General features: G+C 47.6%; 2 protein-coding genes across 3 annotated transcripts in view; both read left to right on the top strand.

The window, feature by feature from the left end:
* The first annotated feature begins 178 nt into the window (after window positions 1-178).
* ESS2 (ess-2 splicing factor homolog) lies at window positions 179-8,315 on the top strand. Its single transcript, XM_063173544.1, has 10 exons — window positions 179-351; window positions 651-819; window positions 1,498-1,593; window positions 1,878-2,044; window positions 2,721-2,838; window positions 3,255-3,388; window positions 3,531-3,633; window positions 4,623-4,732; window positions 5,621-5,736; window positions 6,272-8,315. Exons 1-10 carry the CDS (start codon window positions 205-207, stop codon window positions 6,555-6,557), a joined length of 1,446 nt encoding a protein of 481 aa, XP_063029614.1. The 5' UTR covers window positions 179-204; the 3' UTR covers window positions 6,558-8,315.
* A 3,559-nt stretch (window positions 8,316-11,874) lies between these two features.
* The window catches only part of DGCR2 (DiGeorge syndrome critical region gene 2), a 45,539-nt gene continuing 37,004 nt past the window's right edge, over window positions 11,875-20,409 (top strand). For both annotated transcript variants that reach the window (XM_063173423.1, XM_063173422.1), the window contains exon 1: window positions 11,875-12,032. In XM_063173423.1, the coding sequence (XP_063029493.1) occupies window positions 11,954-12,032 (79 nt within the window). In that variant the 5' untranslated portion in view covers window positions 11,875-11,953. The remainder of the gene's footprint in view (window positions 12,033-20,409) is intronic.

The raw sequence follows: 20,409 nt of genomic DNA, 5'->3' as shown, positions 1-20,409 counted from the left end.
CCTATTCCCACCCCGGTTCCCGATCCGGCTCCGCCGCTGTCACGGCCCGGGCCCGCCCGGCGCCTCCACACCGGCAGGGGGCGCGCGCGCTCCTCCCGGGGCGGGGCGCGCATTCCGATCCCGCGGCGCGGGAATGTGACGTCACTGCCCGTCGCGTTGGTGGCGGCGGAGGAGGAGGAGCAGGAGCGGAGCGGTTCCGACGCCATGGAGGCGATGCCGGTGCCCCCCGCCTCTCCCGCCGCTCTGGTGCCGGCTCCCGCCGCGGGCCCCGTCGCCGTGACGGGGAAGGAGGTGGTGTCGCCGGCCGCGAGGCACCAGAAGAAGATCCTGGATGAGGAGACCTACATCGAGGTAAGGCGGTGGGCCGGGAGCCTCCGCCCGCCAGTGTTTGGGCCGAGCGCTTCCAGCGCGGCGGGGCTCGGCGGGGCTCCGCGGGGAAGGGACGGCCCGTGCCCGCTGCAACCGCGGCTGCGGGTGGAAATCCCGCCGGGGCCGCCCCTCGGCTCCCGCCCGTCCTACGGCGGCACCGCCCGCGCTCTGCCCCCGGCCCGGGGCTGCCCGGCCTCCCCGGGCTTGGCACCGCTCGCCCCGAGCTGGGCCGGCGCTCCGGGTGTCCCAGCGCGGCACTGCAGCTGTCTCTGTCTTTGCAGAGCTTGGAGAAAATCATCCAGCGGGACTTTTTTCCTGATGTGGAGAAGCTGCGAGCACAGAAGGACTATCTGGAGGCTGAGGAGAATGGAGACTTGGAGAAAATGAGACAAATTGCTATCAAGTTTGGCTCTTCCTTGAACAAATCGTCAAGGGACACACCTGCACCCTGTAAGAACTGGCTCTGTGGGGCATGAGGGGATTGTATCTGATATTGCTGCTCTTTATCTAACTTTGTGCAGGCAGTGCTTATCTTATAGATTCAAGGTTGAGATTGCATGAGACCTAAGTGTACCCATTTGGGCAGCAGCCAGTGTCTGGTGGCTCATGCTGAATTTCTCTTTGATGGTGTCTAAAAACTCCTTGAGGGAAGGGTTTTGGGAAAAGCAGCCTTTTAATAAGCATTCCTTATAGGCATCTTTTGCCAAGTTCCTGCTCCCTAGGGAATGTTATGTGCTCTCTACTATGAGAAATCCTAATATTTCGAATCCTTATTTTAGTTTGTAGTTTTAGGGGTTCTTGTTGCATCTACAGACATTTGAGATTTTTGGGTATCAGGGACAAAAGGTGTGGTAAGCTCGTGGTTATCAGAGGTTCCCACAGCATATACTGGGCTGTGGCTCTCCTGGGGGTTTCTCCCAGCAGAAGAAAAATGTCTTAGATGAGGCCAAAATCTTGTTTGGAGGCTGAGAGAATTGAACAGAGCACTGTGGAGTTCTTTTCACAAGTTTTTTATTTAAATTTTATTCTCTTGATATGCCTTCTGTGACTTGTTTGGTACATCATCCTTAGAGCAAATCCTGTTGTGTGCTTCAGTAACCAGGTGAATTTTTATTTTGTTTGTGGCAGATGTTACCCCAGCCACGTTTGAAACCCCAGAAGTGCATCCAGGTGGCCTTCCAGTGGGAAATAAATCTAAAGCTGGCATCAAGACTGCAGAGGAAGGTAGGAGAATTATCTAGCTGAATTCTTCCAAAAATAAATTGTCTACCAGCTGCTGGCCACTTGTACATTTCACCTTTAAAATAAATTGCTATAAATGCCATAAAAGGGTTTATATGTGTTCCAAACCTGATTTATTACTGCACCACTCTGTGTGGATCTATGGCTTTGACCCAGGTTGGTGGTAGTTATTGGTGTGTCTGTGGAGGAAGGTCAAGAGCACACGCAGTGCTCCCCTGGAAAGGGAGGCATTAACCTTCCTCAGGCTTCTTCCCTTCTCTTGGTAGGAGAAGCAGAGAAGGATGATAAGGATGCTCTTCCCAGCCTGGACACGTTCCTGGCCAAGCACACGAGTGAGGACAACGCCTCCTTTGAGCAGATCATGGAGGTGGCCAAGGAGAAGGAGAAGGTCAAGCACGCCTGGCTGTACAGTGCAGAGGAGGAGTACACCCGGGTAGGCATGGCTCTGCTCTGCCACAGGGACTCAGCAGGGAAACCATTTCACTCTGCTTCTGCTAAGGCTCAGCTCCCTGGGTCCTGTGACTGCTTTTGGCTTCCTTGTGCAGTCCTGTTTTTCTGTCACACAGAAACAACAGTGCTGACTTAGTTGCTGAGGCTTTGTCTCCTCTGTAAGCAGCGACACCAGGGAGAGCAGCTGAGCACAGTTCCTGCTGTTTGTCCGTCAGCCTCTCATTATTTGCAGTTTGTCTGTCTTATTTCAGTTTCTGTTATCAGTGGTAACCCACTCAGCTGCTGAGGCACAGAGCTGCATGAGCATGGCTGGCTGTGCTGCCTTCCTCAGCCCCCTGCAGGGGAGCTCCAAGTGCTGCTCTGGGCCTGCCTTGTCAGTCTGAGCAGCTGGCACACTGATGACGTGGGATGCAGTGCCCTTTCATGAAGTTTGGCACTGGCATGTGGGTGTTTGCTGCTGTTTCTTGAGGCAGTGTTATTTTTATTATCCCAACTATCCCTCACAGTCTGTTACATACCTTATGCAAAGTGTTCTAGGGCAGGTGGCTGAGCTTGTGACTGAGCTCTCCAAGTTGTGTTTGCCTGAATAAAAGATTGCAGGAGGCTGCTTCAGACTTTTTTTTTCACATTTTAAAGTTTTTTTTCCATTGCTGTTTCAGCGACAAAATGAAAACCTGGCACTTCCTTCAGCTGAGCAGCAAGCTCTGGAGAATGTGAAAGCTGGGCTGGATACCTGGGAATACACAGCTCGAAACACCCTCATGTATTATCCCACAGGTGAGGCATTGGCTCCTCAGTGCTTACAGCATTTCTGTATGTGACTGAGCAGCTGTTACAGGCAATGCTGTGCTTTTTCTTCTGTAAAGTTGTTTTTTCTTTTTTTCTTGGTCTCTGATTCCAAACTTTGATCATGTTCTATTTGCCATTGGAAAGCTCATCTGTATTACAGCAGTACTTGTTTTCAGCAGCCAAAGTTCTTTCCTGGCCTGTCTTTATGAGCACTTGTTGTCATCTTCATTCATTGTTTGCTTCTGCTCAAAGAGTCCTCCTAGGACTTGTTAGTCTGTGTTGCTATAGAAAAATACTTATTTTTGTAAATGTACTTTCTTTTTTGGCTGTAAATGTACAGTTGATAATTTCTGTGAACCAGTGCAGCAAAGAGCTCTTTTTTAAAAGGCATTTTGCTTTTCTAGGTGTGCCTGATGAGAGTGAAGTTTTTAAGAAGCCCAGGGAAGTTGTGCACCGAAACACACGTTTTGTGAAGGACCCTTTTAGCCAAGCTGTGAGCAAATCACAGCTCCAACAAGCTGCAGCCCTCAATGCTCAGGTTGGATAATTTTACTTCTGACTCAAGTCTAGTTAGGCTTTGCTCTCTGGTGTGGTTCATCCCCCAGAATTGTGTGTGTGTGTGTGGATGCAGCTGACTCTCACCTTTCTCCACATGAACAACATTGTCTTTTTTATTTCAGTACAAACAGGGCAAAGTGGGACCTGATGGGAAAGAGCTGATACCCCAAGATTCTCCAAAAGTGAATGGGTATGGATTTGTGGCTACCCCCTCTCCTGCCCCAGGTAAGAGGATTTTCTTATTTCTTCTGCTTTAACAGGAGTATTACTGCACTTTGATGCTCTGTTCAACACTAGGGTGTCATTACAGGGTAGATGAGGAGTAAAACCTCGTGCTGTGTATGCCAGCTGCATACAGGGCTTAAATCCTGGTCCAATACACTGGTAGGAGGTGTCACACTGCACCAAGAGGCTCTGAAGTTGCTGTGCCATTGCTCAGGAATCATCTAGGTGTGGGGGGTACTTTCAGTTAGAACAAACTGATTATTTTTCTTCGAGTTGAAACGTGGTATCTGAATTTGTAGCTGTTCTGCAGCAGCCATGCTGTTTCTCTGTGCTTTTTGTGGTTATGCCAAAACCTGAACAAACTGGGGCTTTCCCTCTGGGAAACCTGCAGGTGGCGTTTGGGGCACCTCCTTCCTCCATCGGAAATGCCTTCTCCAAACCCTGGGCATGGGGATTTTCCAGCCAGAGACTTAAATGGCTGGAAAATCCATTCTACACCTGTTAGACAAAATGCAGTCAGTGTTTGGTGCAGGCTGCCCCTGAGATGATTGGAGGGAACATTTGGCTATTACATGTCCTTAAATCCTCTGCCTGTTTTCTGACTTTTCAAGAGTTTCCTGTGTCCAAGGAGTTTCCATACAGCAGCAGAGGGGAGGACTAGTACTGTAGAGGGAAAAATGAAAGTGTCACTAATCAAAAGTTAGCAAATGGAAAAATAAAGGCATGGAACAGGTGGTGCTTGGTTGTTGTAACTGAGAGGGTGACACAGCTACAGGCAGTCCCTTTTAATGGGAACCACATGTTGTGGTGTGATTTCCTCTGCAGTGTAGGGGGCTCCTTTCTTGATGAATTTTCTGCATTTTCTAATTTGCTTTGCTTCTCTCTCTCTTCTTTTTTTTTTTTTTTTTTTTTTTTTTTTTTTTTTTTGTGCGTGTGTGAATGAATAGTCAAATGTCTTGCATGGGCATAACTTGTTGAATTTGTTTTAGGTGTGAATGAGTCACCTTTTATGACATGGGGTGAAATTGAAAGCACCCCTTTACGTCTGGAAGGGTCAGAAAGACCTTACGTGGACAGAACTCCTGGCCCAGCTTTCAAGGTATTTCATGTCAGCATGACATTCTTTTCTGGGGGGGGGAAGAACTAAGAAGGGAAAGGCAATGAGTAAGTAATAGATTAACATGGAGTGTGACACATCTCTGGGTGATGTTCCCAGTCCTTGAAACTAATAATCTAGTTTGTGCTTGGAGGGTGGAGGCGAGCATGGATCCACGTGAAATCTTGGTGGAGCTACCTGAGGTGGAACACTGGCTGGCAGGAGAATGAGATTCTGCATTTGGGGGTGGGCCCAGGCAGAGGAGCTTTCAGAAGAAGCTGAGGACATGCTCAATTTTTCTGATTTTAATGTGTGGATAGGTGGAAATTTAGCATTTCCCTCTGTCTTTATCTTCTGGCTGTTGCAGCCTGAGGCAGATGTATCAGTTGAGAGTAGAAAAGACACTCTGGCTTTGCTAATGGCACCTAACCCTGCATGCTGCTTGTCTCCTGCTGGTGTCTTTGAATGTGAGATGTCTGAGACTCTTAGTTTAAGAAGGGTGTAATTTGCTGTGTGTGCCACTGTTTTGTCAGACTCCAAAGGCCTTGACTGGTTCTCCTGCTGTTTAACAATGTCTGTGTATGGCTGAGAGCTGGCTGGCTACAGGCCAGGCAAGACACAGGTGACATTGTTTGTGTAGAAGAAACAGCAGGAGGAAATGCCAGAGGTAATGGCTGCTTCCTTGACTGGACTGGTTTTACAGTTTTTGTTACTTGCTAAGGCAGGTTGAAGGTCTCTGTGTCCTCTCTGGCTTTTATGCAGCAGCAAAGAGGTGTGGGCTGACCCCACTTCTCCCTGCTTTAGATCCCTGTGCATTGGAGTCCAGCTTTGAAGATGCTTTGACTCATTTTTTCAGCACTCTTGAGTGAGCTGTGTGTGATACATTTTTAGATCCTGGAGCCTGGACGCCGTGAGAGGTTGGGACTGAAGATGGCCAATGAAGTGGCAGCTAAAAACCGAGCAAAGAAGCAGGAGGCACTTCGAAAAGTGACAGAAAACCTGGCCAGGTGAGACTTCTGTTTGGACAGCAGAACTGGGGGTGGCTGTTATCTGATGAGATGTAAATCAGCACATGTAGAAAGGGAGGAGTTATGGTAAGGAAGGATAGGAAGAGGTACATTTGGACTGAAAGTTTTTAGAAATTAAAAATTTAGAAACTAAAAAACTTAATTCCTGAGGGAAACTGGCTGGTGGCTGTCCCTGACACTCTTTGTCAGCATTACTGCTCTGCCCTACAGCCACCCAGTGATGCCTCTGGATCAGTGCCTTGCCTCATTGCAAAGAGGAGACATGATAAGAGTTGCTTGGGGAGGTCACAGGAAGGACAGAATGGGCTCAAAGGAAAAGTCAGGCAGTGCCACTCAGGTTTGGGAGGGATGTTTGAGGTTTTTCTGTCACTTGTTTCTCTAGAGAGGTTGCATTTACCTGCAGGCAGTGGGTCTACTCTGTGGGGGAACTCATGTCAGGAGGCAATGTTGCTTTTCCTGATAAAGGCAGATTTTTTTACTGGAAAATCTCTTAAAACCATTTATTCTGTTTCAGCCTTACTCCAAAAGGACTAAGCCCAGCAATGTCACCAGCTTTGCAAAGACTTGTAAACAGGACTGCAAGTAAATACACGGACAAAGCCCTGCGAGCCAGCTACACCCCCTCGCCAGCCCACACAGGAACTCCTGGGTACAAGACCCCAGCCAGTGGGCCTCAAACCCCCCAGAGCACCCCACAGTCTAGGACAGTATCTCAGACACCAGTATCTCAGGATACCACATCCATCACGGACAATTTGCTGCAGCTTCCCAAAAGAAGAAAGGCATCTGAATTCTTCTGAACGTTCCAATCACCACCAAGGTGATGGTGATCTGGCTGTGCTCAGTGAACTGTGGACTGGATACTGGAAACTGGGAAAATGGACATCATTTCTTAAAGATATATTTCTGTTTTTAAGAGGGCTTGCATTTAAATTAATTTCTGTACAGCTATGTCTGTTTGTTAAGTGGGGTCAGCCTTTCTTAAAGGCTGAACTGGACTTGGCTCCAGCTTGTCAAACTTGAGTTTGCAGAAGAGGGGACACGACCATGTGTATACTGAGGCATGACACAGAATTTTAGAGAGATTCTCTTTAACTTTAAACTGATGCACTTCACAAGTTTCACTAACTTGGTGATCTTGTTAAAACCAGCATTCCTTAAGAGGACCCCATTTCCTCCTCCACTGCTTACACTTTGCAGAATGGGATTTGCCTTCCTGCTTTTGCTCAGGCTTCTTCTGCAGGTTTTGGGCTTGCCCTGTTCTGCAGCTGGCAGAGGGAAGGGATTTGTTTTGTAGCTGCTCTGTGTGTGACTCCAGAGAGTTGATGATCACAATCAGGGGCCAGAGACAGTCCTGTGTCACCCACCAGGATGGCAGTGCCATTCTGAAGGACAGAAATTATACTTCTGATAGCCCTAGTGGAGCTTTTGTTTGGTGTTCTCCTCCCATTCTTTGGAACTTTTGGCTTTAGTTTTTATAGTTGGCCAAAAAAAAGGAAAAGCAATTTTAACCATCCATAGGCTGCACTCAGTGCTGTGGTTGCTGCACATGAGCTGGTGTTTGTGTGTGGATGAGCCCTTGTGTGGTGTGATCCAGCCTGGAGAAGCACTGGGCACCCTTTAGGAGGAAGCAGGTGTAGCCAGATGTTTTCATTTCTTGCACCACACCTGAGTACAAGACAGTGTGTGTAACACTTGGCAGTGTTGGCATTTGCTGTAGTCAGGTGATGTTTTCCTGAGGGAACATCCATGGAAAGTCTTACCCAGCAACTTGAGGAGTGTCTGCAGTGTTCTCTGAGGTCTGGGGCATTGGGTGCTGTGTTTGTCTTGGTGGAGAGCTTCCTTTTGTGTGGTTTCCTCTGCTTCTTCCAAAACTCGTGTCCCTGACTGTGAAAAACCCTTCTGAGAGACTCAGTTTTTATAGTGCACCTTGTAAAAATAAATGTATCAACATGGCATTGCTAGGACTCAAAAATTAGTAATTGTTACCCTTTTAGTCCAGAAATACTTGAAGGCTATGTTTTTTCTTTAAGCAAAAAAGTTATTTTCAGGTACGCACGAATGAATGTAAAAGGAGTGTGTTTGCTAAAGTTTTCATGCTTTCAGAATTGTTCTTTAAGGACTGAACTGACTAAATATGAACCAAGTTCTTAGTTAACTTCAAATACTAATTATTTATTTCATAGTGAAGTGCTTGTCTCCAGCGAGGCACAGGACCTCTCTGTTAGGTGCACAGGCAGGAGATCAGACCCTGCTCTGCAGTTCGGGTCACTGAGCAGACCTGGGATGTGGGATTCTGCCCATTGGTGGGTGCAGAAGCTCCTCTGAGTGTGGGATGCACAGAAAGGCTGAGCAGCATTCGAGGGGCTGCAGATGGGACTCCTGACACGTGGATCAGGAGTGGGATGTGGCATCTCTGCCACAGCATTTCAAACTGGCTGTGCTCATACCAAGGAGCAGCTGGAGTAATAGGGAAACGTGGTATCTGAGCGTGGTTAGCTCCACATTGTGCAGTTCATGCTTAAAAGCAGATTGCATTAAATATTCTGTGGATGGTGTTGGTTTTGTGTTTGCCCTCAAGTGAATTAACCTGGACAGCCACACTAAAATCACAGTCTTGATTCTGCCACTGATGGCCCTTCACATGTTTGTTGGAAATGGAACTTATTTTCAGTTACATGCTGTAAAAGTGGGTCTGTTGAAAGGGCTGGAGTGCTCTTCAGATTGGCTGTTCCTCTAATGCCTGCTGTAATGTCTGTTTTCTGCTTCCTGCTGCAGTTCAGCCCCTGCTAGCTGTAATTAGCAAATCACCAAATTCTTCATTGCCAGATATTTTTGCTGCTGTAGCAGTGGCAGATCAAGTTCCTTACAGGGCCAAATCCAGTGTGAAAGAACCTCTTGGTTCTTGATGACTGGTGATTTCTTTTTCTCCCATTTTCAGCACATTATTTTTCTTTTGCTGTTGCAATATATCTGCATTTTCCTATGTGCAAGACCCAAGCACACTTGCTGCCTCAGCCATAAGAGCATGTGGAGCTCTCCTGATGCTGCAGAAGGAGCTGGCAGTGAGCAGGGGTGGCCCCAGGGTGGCTAGGCTGGCTGTGGTGAGTTACTGGATGCTTGGAAGTCCTGGTAGACCTATGTCCATGTGGTGTGAACACCATCACATCCAGGGGCTGCTGGGGCTTGCTCTGTGCAGCCTGGGCCTTGGCTCCTTCCCCCAGGCAGGAAAGACAATGGGAGACCACAGGAGATTGTTGTAAATCTAATCCCTGAGCCCCAAGCTGCTTCTCTGAGCCCTTCACCTTCAGGGCCAGGAGCGTCTCCCTGGCCCAGGGGTAACCTGCTCTGCCCTGGTGCAGGGGCTGCAGCTTCTCACCCTTCCAAAAGCAGGTTCCAGTAAGTGAACTGATTCTTTAGGTCAAAAGGGAAGCTGTGGTTGGAGATTGTTTGTTGTTTTGGAGGATTGGGCTATTTCTCTGCAAAAATAAAGGAAATGGGTCCACTCACTCAGGGGAGAGGGAAATGGAGCAATTCTCAGTTCCTCATACTTGCACGTGTTGCCTCAATCCCAGCTCACGGCTGCTGGATTACAGCAGCTGGTTATGGGCCCCAGCTCAGGGTCAGGCCAGGGCCAGGGATGGGTTCAACCACCCCTGAGCCCCTTTCCCCACCTCTCCCTGCCCCAGCAGCTGCCCTGGCACAATCTGGGGCACTGGGCACCTCTCACCCTTCACTTTGGTGCTGCTAGGCCATTGCCTGTTTGCTCAGGGGTGCTGAGGGCTGCTGGGCACAGGGGTGTGCTCTGGGCCCCCCCTCTTCAGAGCTGGGGTGCTGTGGGACATGACAAGGGGAAACGAGGCCTGCCTTGCCTTGGGACAAAAGCCAGGGGTCAGCGTTCTGCTCTCATGGTGGAGGCATCAAAATATATTTATTTATGCATCACCCTGTGTGGTGTAATGCCCTGGCCCTGGGGTGGATAAGGATACCCTGATCAGGCCTGTGAGGCTGTGCTGCAAAAACCAGGCTCAGAACAGTCTGTGCCCACAGCATCCCATGGCAGGGGCAAAGCTGGGCAGTTTGATGCTCACACTTTGTGCTGGAGGATGTTGACATGCTTCAGGTCCCCACAGGCTCTTGGGTCATGGCATATTTGGCAGCACATGAGAGCTGGGAAAGTGGGTTTTGGCCTGAATGTTCAGGCAGTGCCCTGCTGCTTGTGACGCACTCCAGCGGGTTCCCAGGCACGTTCCTGGGCACTCAGTGCCCCTGAGCCCCAGGGCTCACAGCTCCAGGCTCCTGCTTGCTGCTCCCCAGCTCCGAGGAGCTCTTGACAGGCACCAATTTCCCCTCCCATGTTAAACTGCACGTTTAGGTTTGAAGGAAGCACCTCCCTGGAGCTACAGACCTGAGCACAGCAACAGCTCCTGGGGGGACAGAGGCAGGGAATGCTCGAGAAATCCCACAGAAACCCCCATTCCCTGCCTGCAGGCTGGCAGCTCACCCGTGGGGCAGTCAGTGACTGAGGGGGAGCAGGAGCCATGGATGTGGAGCAGGTAGCTCCACATCCATCTGGAAAACACTTGAGAAAAGTTTGCTGCTGGGTATAGTGAGTAATTGGTATTAACTGGGAAACGGGGAGTGGGTAAATTGGGTCAAAATGCACCTTATTGGAATTGCAATGTTTTATTTGAGAACTATTAGTTGTAGCAAAAGAGTAGAAAACACTTCACTGTAAATATTAAAAATATATAAACATTTCCAAGGCAGCTCCCCAGGTTTTGACTTTGAATAGGTTGTACTAAAAAGCTGGAATTCCCTGCAGAGAAAAATGACAGCTCTGTGCTGACCGTGGGTCAGCCATTGTCTCTGGCCCCTGGCTGAGCCTATGTCCTGCTGCTGCCCTAGTCAGTGAAAATTCCAGATCAATTTGGAAAGTGGATGTTATCTAAAATTGCCTTTTGATCCCAAATGCCACCTGGGCTGACCTCCATCCAGCGCCAGGAGAGTTGTGGCATCGAGCCACTGTCTGCAGCCAGGGACAGCCACCACCCTGCCCGGCTGGCAACACCCAGGGTCAAATTCCTACAGGCACCTGTCACTTGCAGGGCCACCAGCAATGACCTGAGCACACAATTAGTTCTCTTTATGCATTTCCTCTCTGTCTGGGCCGGGAACTGGGAAGGCAATGTTTCCAGGAGCTGTGGAAACACCTGGTGGGCTGTGGGAATGTCCAGCCCCGGGTGCTGCTTGTCCTTGTCACCCTGCAGACATGAGAACGGGGACTGTCTCATCCACTGTGGGCAGGGGTGATCAGAGTAATGAAGAAGCAAAAGGTCATCAACCTGGGAGCGTGCTGGGCTGGGAAAGGCCAGAGCTCTTTCTGTGCCTCTGCTGCGGGCAGGCACGGTGGTGGCACTGGGGAGTCCCTGCAGGGGCAGGGAAAGGCCATGGCAGCAGAGACGGAGGGGACCTGGAAAGGCTGTCCCGGGGTACAGGGGCCACTGGTTGGGGCTGTTCCAGCAGGAATGGGAAAGGCTGTGAGGGAGTGACGGATGTGAGCAGGAAAGGGCAGGGAAATGCTGTTCTGGAGAGAAGAGGGGACTGACAGAGGCTGCCCGGGGGAGATAGAGCCAACTGAGCAAGACCATCCTGTGGGTAATGGGGTTTCCATTCTGCTGAGGGCGGAGGGGCTGACAGAGGCGGTGCTGGGGGACGGTGGTGCCATCAGCGCCATGCCGGGCACTGAGGGCTCGGGGCGCACTCCGGGGGCCGCCCCGCCACCGCCCCCTGCCGGCGGCCCCGCCCACCGCCGTAAATGGGCGGGGCGTGCGCTGATCCGCGCGCTCGGCCCCGCCCCCTGAGCGCCGATTGGGCGGGCGGCGCGCGGCGGGAGGGGGCGTGGCGGCGCGGGCACGGCGGCGGGGAGGCGCGGCCGCCATCTTGTGCGCCGGCGGAGCCCTGCGAGCCGCCCCAGCGCGGCTGCCCGACCCGCGCCGCTCCCGCCGCTCCCGCCGCAGCCTGGGCCGCCGGCTCCGCCCGGGGCGGCGGCGAACGGCGGAGGGAGGGCAGGGGAAAAGCTCCGTGCGGACCGGGGCCCCCCGCGGGCCCGGCGGCGGCCCCTCCTCCCGCCGCTCCGCGCGTCCCTCCCCGCGGGTTTGTGGCGCTGTGCCGGGGGAGGATGAACGGAGGATAAATGGTGCCCAAGGCGGACAGCGGCACCTTCCTCCTCCTCTTCCTCCTGGTGCTGAGCATCACCGAGCCGCTGCGGCCAGGTAGGGGCGGCGGCGGGGCCGAGGGTGCCGGGCCCGGGCACACGGCAGGGAGAGCCCCGGGGTCAGCCCGGACCGGGGGCCGGAGCGGCCGGAGCCGGGTCTGGGCTGTGCCGCTGCTTTGTGCCTTTGAACAGAGCCGGGACGCGGCCGAGCATCGGTCCCCTGTGCCGGCTGCCGGGATCCGAGAGAGCCTGGATTTACCCTGGGAGTCGGGGTAAAACCTTGGTGCCAAAGTGTGAAAGCTTGGCTAGAAATCTGCAGAACCCTGCAGGTCATGAGCGCAGAAAATGTGGTGCCGAAGTTTTCAGGTGCTTGTTGCTTACCTGTTCCTATGTTGTGGGCCTTGGATGCCTACGCGGCCAGACAAAATGCTTGCTTCGAAGTGCCGTTTAATCCTGCCAGGAAGAGAGAAAAAAAACCTGCCGCACCTGGTCCGTCTGTCTGGTTCTGTTTGTGCTTCTTTTAGGGAGATAATTCAGCGATGGAGTTTGTGTGCTAGCTGCTAGGCATGGTGCTTAAAATCCTAAGATGATTAACTTAGAAGAAATGGTTGGTGTTTGCGGGGAGAAAACTACAGTTTTTCTAGGTATATCGCTCAGCTGGAATTTGTTTTTGGGTGTTGAACTCTCTTGGAGCTTGGCAAAGCCGTCGGCTATCATGGGCACCTCTTGCCAAAGAGCATCCGTAGCAAAAGCATGAGAGTGGCTTTGCAGGTTTGGGAATCGCCCTCCCGTCGCACCAGGGGACTGTTCCTGGGTGATACGTGCTCCTCGTAAATAGGAGAGTAAGAATCATGGTGTTCTTTGAAACCCCCTTGTTCTGTCTCTTCGAAATAACTTTCATGACCCAGACTAATAAAACGTAACAGTATTAATGAACTGCGTCTAAGTGAGTTCCCAGCAGAGCTGAAAGACAATTGGGTCAGTGTAGGCAGAGTTATTGAAATAATTTACTTGGGTGTTGAAACGTCTCTGTATCTGCCTTGTTTTGTTTTACCTTGTTTTTTTGGCAGTGCAGTATGTATAGGGCTTATGATATGCACTTAAGTAGCCAAAAAGCCCCCGTTGTGTTGGTAGCCTGGTATTATTACAGCTAGAGAGAGGCTTTTATGGCTGAGAAGGTACTATGTAAAACTGATTTCAGGCAGCTCCTTTTTGCTGGCACTAAGTGCTACAGGCTGCTGCATTGCTGGGTGAAAAGGTTCAGCTTATTCAGAGCTGTCTTTGTGCTTTTATAGGTGGGTAGACTTGACCCTGAACTCTGCTGGTGTTGAGCTTTGTAGCCTCCTAGAAATTCAAAAATGGCCTTTTTCATATTGTGTCACATTTGTCATTCCAGTTTGATAATGTACCTCTGTCAACAGCTGATGCTTGATGGATGAACACAAGTTTTTCACTTAGATTTACTTTGTTAAGATGAATGATGTTTTCCCTGGTGCTGTACCTGTAATGTGCCTGCTTTAGAGATTTGTGGTGCTGTAGCCTCACTGGCAGAAGTGTCTTTGTGAGCAAACCTTTACTAATCTACTCAGGTTCTACACCACTGGCTTTGAAACTTGGAGTGTTAGAATTCCCCTGTGGCAGCTCCATAAGCATTCCATGACTTTTGCTCAAACCATATGTATTCCTGAGCCCGAGGTGATGCATCTGGATGTGGTGTTGCAGCTGGAATTCCTTGCTGTGTGAGGAGTTTGAGTTCCATGTGGAATAGACTCATCCATCCTGTTTACGTGGTGGCTGAGCTGTCCATGGTGATGCCTCTCCCTCCTCCTCAGAGCAGAGTCCATCACTTCTGGGTGGCCTCACAGCTCTCTGCCGATGTCACCTGGCTTGTTTGGTTTGCATAATTTATATCTTGAATCTGCTGTCTCTAACAAATCACCCATTTGATAGATTAGGAGCACATGGTTTGATCCTGAAACGAGGTGCAAGTAGGGAAAACCTGGCTCACACAAGTACAGAGGACACACAGAACCAAATTTACCACTTTAATCACTGGTGAAGAAGTCTCCCATGTCTACTCTGGGGAGAGACAGCAGAAAGGGAAGAGTTCTTGGACTTAGAATTTATTTCCCAGGTGGTGTTTGCTTTCCTTTTCACTTCTTTAAACCTCTGTGTTGTAGCAACTGTCTTTTTGGTTTAGGAAGGACGCCTGCAGCTTGCTTAGCTTAAATCTGTACTTGGAACTATCAGATGAGTGCTGCAGAGCCCTGGGAGGTTTTATGTACTCAGAGATGAATGTGTAGTCCCTTCACAATTCAGTCCCGGCAGATCAGGCATCTCTTTGTATTTCCATGTTAATTTGACACTAGCTTTGTATCCATGTTCTTGCTGTGCTCTTCAGATAAATAAAACCTTCTTTTAAGCCTCCTCAACTGTAGTATCTTTTCATGCAATCTGAAAGGCAGTGATTTTACATGGATCTATTTTTTTCTGCATTTAGGGTGAGGTGGGCTTTAGTAAATTAGGAAGAAATTAATTAAAATTTACTTTTTTCCTCAGTTTTTTTCTCTCTTGGTTACATGAGCCTGTTTTGTGCTACTGCCATCACTAACAGCACAAGGTACTTCCAACATACCATGATAGTGGCCCCAGCTGTGCAACCTTGGGTTCCTGAAGGACTGTGGGCAGTTGGATTTTTCTGAACCTGTGAACTTGTAATGGTAATTTTGAGCCCCTGAGAATTGCCCCTTAGATTTTTTTTCCAGTGTTTCCATCTTTCCCATTCAGTTTTGACCATATCCTTCTTGGTTTGACTAGTTGCTTGCTTTATAGTGCATTTTTGAAAGCGTTCTTTTTTTTTCAAATTAGGGCATTTCTCCTTGAGTTGTGTTACTCGCTGTTTTTGGAATCTGCTAATGTGAATTGAAGCTGAATGTATCCAACTCTTCCAACTATATGGGTGTAGAGTGAAAGACTAACTTATTGTTTCCTTTAAACACTTGCTGAGTTTACTTGGTCTGTTGCTTTTTGGGGATATTTACCACACTAGGGTTTAATTTAATAAAATCTTTTCAAGGACGACTCAAACCCATCTGCTCCAGGTTATCTGACTAGCTGGCTGAGATAGCTGATGTCTTTGTGTGAAGAAATATTTCGGTGGTGTGTTAAGTGAGTTGCAATAATCTGTTCTAGTGCTAGCTTGGATTTTGCCCGAGTTTCTGAACCAGTTGGTTGTTGGAAGAGCATCAGAGGTGTAAGTTGTTATAAATTCAGTCTTCCACAGTTTGAGAATATTTATAAGTTTCTTTTTCTGTTAACACCCCAGTGCATCCCACTGAGAAGAGGAGGTTTTGGTGTCTTTCTGTAGTGTTGGGAGCTTAAGCAGTCTGGAATGACCACGCTGACACGTTTCAGAATACTATTTAGAGGATTAATTAAGGTCATCATCACTAAAGACAATAACATGTTTTCATATTTCTCTAACAAGATACTGCTGCTTGCTAATGGAAAACACTTAAACATGGTCAGGCTTTATATTGGATTTTGTAATAGTGGTTTAGTACAGAGCTTTGTGAATGTAGGTCATTGGGCTTTCTTATTAGAGCATTTGCCAGGCAGCTAAAAGCCAATTGAGTTCTTGTTCTTGCAGCGTTTCTTCTCCACTTCAAAGCCAGCTAGAGGAAGTAATTTTATTACCCAAGTTCTGTTTCAAAAAAATATTGCACAACGTACTTAATCTGCAATGCTTAGAAAGACTTGCCAGTGCAAGTGGTCTGGTTAAAACCCCACATCCAGCTCCCAGCTGGAACATCCCATACGCTTTGGAGCCTGCTGGCAGCTGTGGTTGTGCTCTTACAGGTCGGGTGTTGGTGTTTTGACACAGTAAAATTGACAAATGTGCTCAAATTGCTACCTCTTCCTTGTCTTTCAGTCAAGGGCTGTTGGTCTTGCATGCAAGGCAGAATTCATCAGAGTAGAGGTCTAAGCAAACCCACGATCATCACAGTTTCAAGGTGATCCACTGGTGTGCTGTAACTGGATGGGTCTGGTTTTGTCCAGTTGAAGTGTATTGATTAATTCAAATGGAGATCCAAATATATGAGTCATAAAATTTACTCTGGCCATTGTTCCTCTGCTCTGGAGATGCTTTGTTGGTAGGCAAACATGAACCCTTATTTTGCTCTTTGTTCACTGTCTCCACGTCAGTGAGAGCTGTGGTGAGTGATATTTATTCAGGTTCATGTCGTTGCTAGCTGCAGTTCCTGTCTGTGTATTTAGGTGAATTCCCAAGAGGAAGGTTCTAGGAGTGAGGGGTAGAAGGGTTTTTATCACACCTCCTCAGTTAATTTTGCTGAAAGTAGGGCTTGCCCTGTCTTCCAGTCTGGTGTATTTCCCCCTCATCCTTTTGCTTCTTAATCTACTGGTTTTAAGTTTTATTTTAATTCCTACTGTTACAGTTATTGAGTTTTGTTCTGATGTTCCTTGCTCTGCTGTTTGTTGTTTTTACAGCTGCAGAGCGAGGCTGACGGATGCAAAAAATCTTTTTTGTGGCTGATCTCGGTGTAGCAGGGAGACAAAGCAGAAGGTATCAGACCTTATTAGCAGGTCTGATACTTTAAGACTGGTAATTCCTGATAAAGCAAAATTTTTGAGGTGCGAGTGGATTTGCTGCTAGCTGTGGCTACAAAGTAAAGGAGAAAAAAGGAGTCAGTAGGCAGGGCTGTTTGCACTGCTTTGGCTCTGAGAAGTGATAAACCAGAGGGGCACCTTGGGGGTTTGCAGATACATGACTCCTGTGTCCTACAATAGGTCTGGGGGCAGGGGAAGGTTGGTCCAGAAGAGCAGAAGTGATGGAGGATGAAGCACTGTCACAGCCTCTCTCTGCAGCAGGAGAGAGCAGCTGTGCTTCTTTCTTGGTATGTGAGGGGAAAGGCACAGCTAGACTGAAGAGAGGAATTTTAGATACCAAGTATGAAAGATGTAAAATCCCCTGGTGAATGTCAGAAAACCAGTCAAGACTTCAATGAATCATTCTGTCCCCTGGCATTACCTTTTTTAGGGCTGGTGTTGATGTTGAATTGTAATGTAAGAGTAGTAGGTACCTCTGTGGTCCATCTTTGAGTAATGCCTGGGTCTCTGGGTTTTTACCTGGTGATTTCTTGCAGCTTTTATAAGTTCTTGTTTGATGCTGTGAGGTGCATGTGAATAACTTCTTTTGTGATCAGCAGAACTTGCCATTGTGCAGTGCAGGCCTGTGTACCCTGAGTGCAGCTTCTGATACCTGAAGGTTCTGTCTGGAGCAGAGCCTGGAAGGAATTGAGTGGAATCACAGCTCCTGCCCTTCAAGCCTTAATGTGTGTGCTCAGGATTGTTCTGTATTTTGAAGTGGGGAAGTGCATTGGGTTCTTGCAGTGATAGCTGGAAGAGCTTAGATAAAAAGGGAACAGAGCACAGCTAATGAGAGGCTCTGCAGATCTTTGTGTGATCTGAAGGGTTAACCTGTGATGGGAAGAGCCTTGCTAATCTTTTATTCTGTGTAGGCTGATAGAAAGTTATGGCTGGAAGGAGTGTAAGAGATGGGGTCGTCTGTCCTGTCCCAAAAGAAAACCTGGCAAACCCAGGCAACTGCTGAAGGTGTTTGTCAAGCACATTGTTAATGATTTCCTGTGATAAACTCCAAACCCAGATTCTTTTGGTGACTCTAGTGACCAGTTTGTTTGTCCTGCAGGTATAGCTCATTATTTGTATAAATGCAGTCTAATGCACAGGTCCCTCGTAAGCTGCAGCTTTAAGGAACACATTCACAGTTTTCCAGGACAGTTCAGGTGCCAGTTTTTCTGCAGCACTGAGTGTGGTGGGTGCCTGCAGTGCCCAGTTCTTCCTGGCTCTCCACTCCCTCAAGGGTTTCTGTTTCATGCTGGATCCCTCCATGGCAGGCACAGAGGTGGTTTTGTGGAGGACCCTGAGTCCAAGAGGAAACATGGATTGGGTGGTGAAGTTGTTGATTTGCTGCAGCAGGACTCGAGCAATTTATTTGCTTAAAACCATGAGTTTGGGATTAACCTTTAATCCGTATTCCCTGAACTGTGAAATCCTCTGGCATCTTGTGGTTTCCTGTGAAACTTTAACTTTTTCTTTGTGTTAAAGGGTCAGCCTGCTAATTCTGGGTTTCATGAACAGGGTTTACATGGTACTTGCTAAATGGATCTCCTAAGAAAGTTATTTGTAGTATTTTCCTGCCATTCACAGAATTTAGTAATATGGTTTTAAGTTTAATAGCAATTGATAGTTATTTCATTGTCTACAACTAAACTAAGTAACATTCAACTTCTACTTAAATAAAATTAAAATTGGTTGTCTGACATTATATTTAGCTTCTGTTCTGTTTATTGATTATTGTGCTTGAGAATCATCAGCCAGCTTAGGGGGGAAATGTAGCTTTTGGTGGCTGCTCTGGGGATATTCCCTGCTCTTTTGTCCTTTAACTGATTTTTCTTTGTCATATTTTCATTTGTGCAATTCTTTTTTCCTGTGTTGTCTTTTCTTTCATACACTGCTTCTGTTGTGCTCCCTCATGCCTTTCCCACTATAGGACCAGTTACTTGGGGTGCCCAGTGGAATTATTTGAAAGTCAAAGCTAATAGAAAAATGGGATTAAGTGCCATTTGTAGTAGAATGATGCTGAGTGTTCTGGGCTGGCTGCAGAACTGGGTTGGTGTTGTCCCTTAGCACTTCTGTGTTTGGTTCGTGTTAATATTTCTTTAGCAACATAAATAAAAAGATTTATTCTGACTTAAAAGTAATTTACCATCTTTTATACACTTTAGAAGAAAACAAATAACCCTGCTTCTAACACCTGCTGGGTTTGAGTTTGTGCATGAGTAGCATTTTGCTTTTTTAAGCCTTTAAAACTTACTGGAGCTTGTTTTAATCTAGGGATGGTTAAAACTGCATTTGTGTTTTGTCTCTGTTGGGTTTGTGGGAATTTGATACACTTAAATTACCCTTCACTGGTTAAAATCCGTGACATAAGAGTAGTCTATTAATGAGTTCTGGGAAAATCTGCATGAAATGTTGGGAATCTTGCAGGAGGGAGCTCAGAGATTTAAGTAGGAGCATCATGCCACCTCAATTCTGGCAGTAAGCAGGTTGGAGGAAATGATTCAAGAATGCTGTAGTGCCCATCTTTGTCTTTCTGAGCACTGCTGGAATTGAATGTAGTTTTTCTATTGAGGTGGCAGCTAAAAAATGACAAAGATGAAGTTTTGTAGCATAGTACCTGGCACGTGGGCATAACAGATATTGAAGAGTGCTCGCAGTGCTTGAGTTGTTAGAAGGTGTGGGGGGTGAGAAAACTGCTCTGAGAGAGTTCTGTGCCTTTTTGCTGCTGGGTTGGATCTGTATTTGCTGACTTCTGGTGGAACTGTTAAACTTAGGAGTTCAATACGTGGAATTTCTCCTCAGGTGTTTGTTTTGCTGGAGAAGAGGCAAGCACAGGATCTCATCCAGTGTGGACAGACAGAGCTGTGGCTGACGTTGGCCACATTCCTGCTGTGTTGGGCTTCAGTGGAGCAGGGGAATGCTATTCAAAGCATGAGCCATTTGCTCCAGCACAGACAGCCACTGCACCAGCTCCTGTGCAAGGATAAAACTAGGTTTCTGTATTTGAGGTCATAATATTTCTGTGTATTGAATTTTTGCTCTTAAGTGTTCTAGGTGCTGGCTCATCGAGTCTTGTACAAGATGTGAACAAAAGTGAAACAGGAGCAAAAGCTTTTTTTAGTTGACCTGCATTTGAATAGTGCTCAGGCACAGCTTTCCTGTCTCCCTGAATTGCTAGATTCTTGTTTACGACCTTTAACTTTCTTAGGGCTCTGTAGAGAACATCTTCCATGTTCATTTGGTTTTCAAATTAAAAAATTATGTTAGTTTTTGGAGAGTGGTGTAGTTAAAAATACCTGATTTCATAGGTAGAACTTTGTCAGCTATTTGCTTTCAAGACTACTGCAATTCCTCATGTTTTAGTTCAGGAAAGTTTTTAAAGTACATACTTAGCTTTAAGTTGTATATATTAATTTGATTTGTTAGGATTGCTCATGTGCTGAAAGTTTAAGGAATATGCTTAAATACTGCTGAATCGTGTACTAAAAAAGAAAAAGATGAGATAGGAACTTTTTTTGTTTTCCTGCAAAGACAGAACATGTGTTGTCTTGCTGAAAGTAAATGGGCTTGCTAAGTAATACTGCTGAAATCTGGCAATTCCTACTTTAAGGCTACAAATTAGCCTTGATTGCTCTGACAGTTCCTGAATTGCTGTTATCATGTTTCATCTGGGTCCTCTTCTTGTTGAAATGTGATCTAAAGGCAGTACTAATTCAGTTCATGTAAAATTTTGGATTTGAATTTTTCCTCTGAGGAAAATGTGTTTCTGTAGA

Source organism: Melospiza melodia, chromosome 20 (genome assembly GCF_035770615.1).
Source record: "Melospiza melodia melodia isolate bMelMel2 chromosome 20, bMelMel2.pri, whole genome shotgun sequence".
Classification (NCBI taxonomy): Eukaryota; Metazoa; Chordata; class Aves; order Passeriformes; family Passerellidae; genus Melospiza; species Melospiza melodia.
Note: the sequence above shows the minus strand (reverse complement) of the source record. Positions and strands in the feature narration are given on the sequence as shown.